The sequence below is a fragment of the Hyperoodon ampullatus genome (assembly GCF_949752795.1).
Source record: "Hyperoodon ampullatus genome assembly, chromosome: 3".
In the NCBI taxonomy this organism is placed as follows: Eukaryota; Metazoa; Chordata; class Mammalia; order Artiodactyla; family Ziphiidae; genus Hyperoodon; species Hyperoodon ampullatus.
Genome location: NC_136916.1, coordinates 17,108,097 through 17,112,730, shown reverse-complemented (window position 1 = coordinate 17,112,730; position 4,634 = coordinate 17,108,097). Strand labels below are relative to the sequence as shown.

General features: G+C 41.6%; 1 protein-coding gene across 1 annotated transcript; it reads left to right on the top strand.

Moving 5' to 3' along the window:
* The first annotated feature begins 917 nt into the window (after nucleotides 1-917).
* On the top strand, nucleotides 918-1,294 carry LOC307050224 (small nuclear ribonucleoprotein G). Its single transcript, XM_079700114.1, has one exon. The coding sequence runs from the start codon at nucleotides 935-937 to the stop codon at nucleotides 1,163-1,165; it is 231 nt and encodes a 76-aa protein (XP_079556240.1). The 5' UTR covers nucleotides 918-934; the 3' UTR covers nucleotides 1,166-1,294.
* The last annotated feature ends 3,340 nt before the right edge of the window (nucleotides 1,295-4,634 follow it).

Below are 4,634 nucleotides of genomic sequence, written 5' to 3'. Positions count from 1 at the left end.
GACCCTTTCTGGACCCCTAGTTATATTCTATGATACAGACTTTAGGTACAGTAGATCATACCTCAATCTGGGATTTGCCAGAAATAAAAGCTAAAGATTCCAGGGCTTCTCTGGTGGCACAGTGGTAGAGAGTCCGCCTGCCGATACAGGGGACATGGGTTCGTGCCCTGGTCTGGGAAGATCCCACATGCCGTGGAGTGGCTGGGCCCGTGAGCCATGGCCGCTGAGCCTGCGCATCTGGAGACTGTGCTCCACAATGGGAGAGGCCACAACAGTGAGAGGCCCGCGTACCGCAAAAAAAAAAAAAAAAAGCTAAAGATTCCAAATTTCATGTTCAAGAGTTACTGCATGACAAAGATAGGTAGAGAACTACAGGATTTCATTAAGTTGAAGATGCTCAGCGGTAGACTAGATTCCCACACTGGTCAGTGATTTCTTACTGTACACCATGATTCTAATACCCAATGAAAATAATAAGAATTGGAATCCTTTGCAGTAGTTGAAAGTACAAATGGTATATCTATAAATTCCAAAGGTCTGCTTTGTTGCAGAGGTTTATAGAAGGTGAAAATCACCATTGTGGTATTTGAACTATGCCTTGAAATAAGTTATGGCTTGAAAACAGAAGAAAAAGGAAAGAGTGCATGGGATGATATATTCAATGATAGAAAGAAGGAAGTGACTGGGAGAGAGAATAGACTGAAATGGACCTCAGAGGAATAGAGTTTACTTTTTAAAGCCCTCACTTGGTGTAAATCATGCTAGTGTTCAACAGTTGCTTTATTTCCCAGAAGTTTGAGTTATAACTAACCAGAAATTCTCATAATGAAGTTTCAAGCCATTCTTGTTGTGTTCATTGTGAAGCTAGATCAGCATCCTTGCACCAAAGATGAGGAGACGGTGGAGGCATCTTTGAGCTCCTCGAGTAGACACCATGAGCAAAGCTCACCCTCCTGAGTTGAAGAAATTTATGGACAAGAAGTTATCATTGAAATTAAATGGTGGCAGACATGTCCAAGGAATATTGAGGGGATTTGATCCCTTTATGAATCTTGTGATAGATGAATGTGTGGAGATGGCAACTAGTGGGCAACAGAACAATATTGGAATGGTGGTAATACGAGGAAATAATATCATCATGTTAGAAGCTTTGGAACGAGTATGAGCAATGGCTGTCTTCACCAGAGAAATCAACTGCTTCCACATGTCCCCTCTTCACATTTTACTAAGATGAAAATTGGGTCGTGTACATTTTCTTACTGAACTTTTTTGTTAAATAAACTTCTGTAATAGTCAAAAAAAAAACAAAAACAAAAACAAAGATGAGGAGACGTTCAATTATGCGACACTGGTAGCAATTGGTCACCAACCAAGTTGTTTTGTTTGTAAATTGCTATGGAATTATCTTTCAGCCTCTGTCCTTCAGAATTAAGCTTTTCGATCCATTTTGATCTTTTTTCCCTGGGCTTCACTTTCTACTTCTTAACTTACTTGATTCTTTACTGAACTACACGAACAGTAGATCTTCTCATGACTAGAAGTAGAAAAAGTATGATAAAAATGTATTGCTTCGGGGCTTCCCTGGTGGTGCAGTGGTTGAGAGTCTGCCTGCCGATGCAGGGGACACGGGTTTGTGCCCCAGTCCAGGAAGATCCCACATGCCGCGGAGCAGCTAGGCCTGTGAGCCATGGCCACTGAGCCTGTGTGTCTGGAGCCTGTGCTCCACAACGGGAGAGGCCACAACAGTGAGAGGCCCACATACCAAAAAAAAATATATATATATATATATATATATAGAGAGAGAGAGAGAGATAGATATATATAGCTTCTAAAGGATGAATGGTGTGTGTGTGTGTGTGTGTGTGTGTGTGTGTGTGTGTGTGTGTGACATATATGCTGTTTTACAGCTTCTTTTTCTTTTGGCAAATAAGCATTTTTTCCTTTTGTTCCACTTTCCCTGCCAGGGAAACTCATTCCTCTACTAAGTGAAACAACATGAAAGAAAAGAAAGGATGCAGTGACTTACAGACCCTTGTTAAGTGACCAGACTAGAGTAGCCAGAGTAGTGGATGAGGAGATGGATGTGGAGTTTCTAGGTTGGATCTGATCTTCATGGAATTGAAAGCAATTCTTCTCACCTCTCTGTGTTCCATTTTCCTGCTTAGAGAATGGAGACGAAATTCCCTTCTCTCACTTCACCAAGATTATATCTGGTGGATGGAAATCTACTTTTAAAAAGAGCACTCTATAGATCATATGTCTGTCTATCCCCAACTTTCTTCAATGGTCTCAAATTAAACAATAAGGCTCCTTTGTCTACATAAAACCAGGAACATTTCCTGGCAATTCTAACATTTAAATAGTCAAGATACATTTCCTACATTGCCAAAGATGTACAGAAATGCTACAAAAATCCTTTTCTCTGGCCATACTCTTTAGATTTTTGGTATTGAAAATGTAATAAATCAGTATCCAGTTCAATGGAATATTTTATTTTGTGTGTGTTTCTTGTGCTCAACCGTCTACATCTTTACAGGGAGTGTTGAGGATTGGTTGGTGTGTTGAAATCCCAACATCACCGCCTTTCCTCCTAGGCCACAATTACCTTTCTTCGCTTGAACAACAATCCCTCTTGTTATCACGTGTCTCCATTTGTCTCACATAATTTGCCTCATTTTCTTCATTTTGGGAGCTTCCATAAATATCCTTGCAGTCTAACTAGGCTTAGCAAGAAGGGAAAATACGTTTGACACCCAACTGTAGGAGACATGGTTGCAGAATGCTTTTGTTCAGGATTCTTATTTCTGAGATTAAGAGGGCGTGATGCTGAGACAGAGATTATGAAAGAATACCCACACCAAGCAAACCCAGAGGAAGATTTCTAATGACGTTACGCGTTGGCACTTTGATATTTTCACCATCATTTCTCGCTTGCCTGGGCTGCTGAAAAAGCCTCCTACCAGCTCCCAGCTTCCTCTTTTTCCCCATGAAATAGCCAAAGTGATCTTTTAAAGTAAAAATCAGATTGCATCACTCGCCATCCAAGTCTTCAATTCCTTACCATTACACTGAGGATGAAGTTCTAACTTCAACTTGGCTTAAAGACCCACTTCACTGGGGCCCTGTCCTTCTGGGCTCCCAGCTCCACACCCACCTCCTTCCTTGCTTTTCAGCACCTTCTGGTCTCACACCTCCACTGGGCGTTTATGTCTGACGTTTCTCTTGATGTCATTCAGGTCTACCTGTGGACGTCACCTCTCAGACAAAGGCACATCTGTCCCCTCTGCTTTACCCTGCTTTTCTTTTCTTCATAGAATCACCTGAAATTATGTTAAACTATTAGTTTGTTTTTTAAATGTCTCTCTTTTGAGAACAGGGATTTTTTGGAATTATTCACCATTGTCTTCCCAGGAACTAGAACCACACCAGGCACATATTCAGTGCTTAATAAACCGTTGTCAGATAAATGAATAAATTCTTATATACACATTATACAAGCTTCTTAGAGCCAGTGTTATTCTTCTTCAGAGGGGAAACTAGACGTTAGTCTCATTTTTTATGAATGAGCTGTTTTTGGAAGATAAAACCATTTTGGTATCGATTTATATGAAACCTGTTCATTCACTTCACAGGAAGTTCCTACATTATTTTCTCCCCAATAAAGCTGAGGATCCTCAAGCCTGAAAATGAAAGAGTTCATCATCCACCTGGCAATTCTTCACTAACTTTTGACACAACAAAGAGGAGCTAAGGTAGAGATGATGACTGCTTGGGTACATGGGAACAAGAGGGAGAAAGAGCAAAGGCAGTGGTAGCATATAAATAGATCACCTTTGTCTCTCTTCTGTCTGGCCCTAGAAGAAATATCAAGATGCTGGCAGAACTCCTAGTAATTGAACCCAAGACTGCCAAAGCTGTGACTGGACATTGAGGGGGAAAAGAGGTAACTTTCCTTTTTTTTTTTTGCGGTATGCGGGCCTCTCACTGCTGTGGCCTCTCCCGTTGCGGAGCACGGGCTCCGGACGCGCAGGCTCAGCGGCCATGGCTCACGGGCCCAGCCGCTCCGCGGCATGTGGGATCTTCCCAGACTGGGGCACGAACCCGTGTCCCCTGCATCGGCAGGTGGACTCTCAACCACTGCGCCACCAGGGAAGCCCCGGTAGCTTTCCTTTGATTCCAGGTTTACTTATTGCAAAGTTGATGGGGCGCCAGTAATATTTATCACTCCGAAGACCTTATTGAAAGACACTGAGAGAAAAGCCTAAACTTAAACTTTCTTAGAAATGACCCTGGGAGAGTGGGGTGTTCTTTCATTATAACAGATTATTCTAGGAAGAATCAAAGGAAAAAAAAATGCTGTTCTCATTTTCAGTGGACCTAACAGAGAACATTTTTCTCCAGACATTGTTTTGCTGGCATTTGATGAGAATTTACCATACCAAGAATTCACAGATTCAGGTCTGCCAGGACCAACCTGAATTGGTAAAGAGAATGTTCTTGATTTTCGATGGAATTTATAATTATCCAGTAGAATTATGCTGGGGAGCCAGTCTCTGAATGGAATCAACCAATCCAAACTTATAGCATTTTACAAAGGATCATAATGCACCACAAAGATATTTGCAAGTTCCATA

Bases quoted from the DNA above. Each gene is read 5' to 3' on its own strand.
- LOC307050224 (XM_079700114.1), top strand. From the start codon at position 935: ATGAGCAAAGCTCACCCTCCTGAGTTGAAGAAATTTATGGACAAGAAG.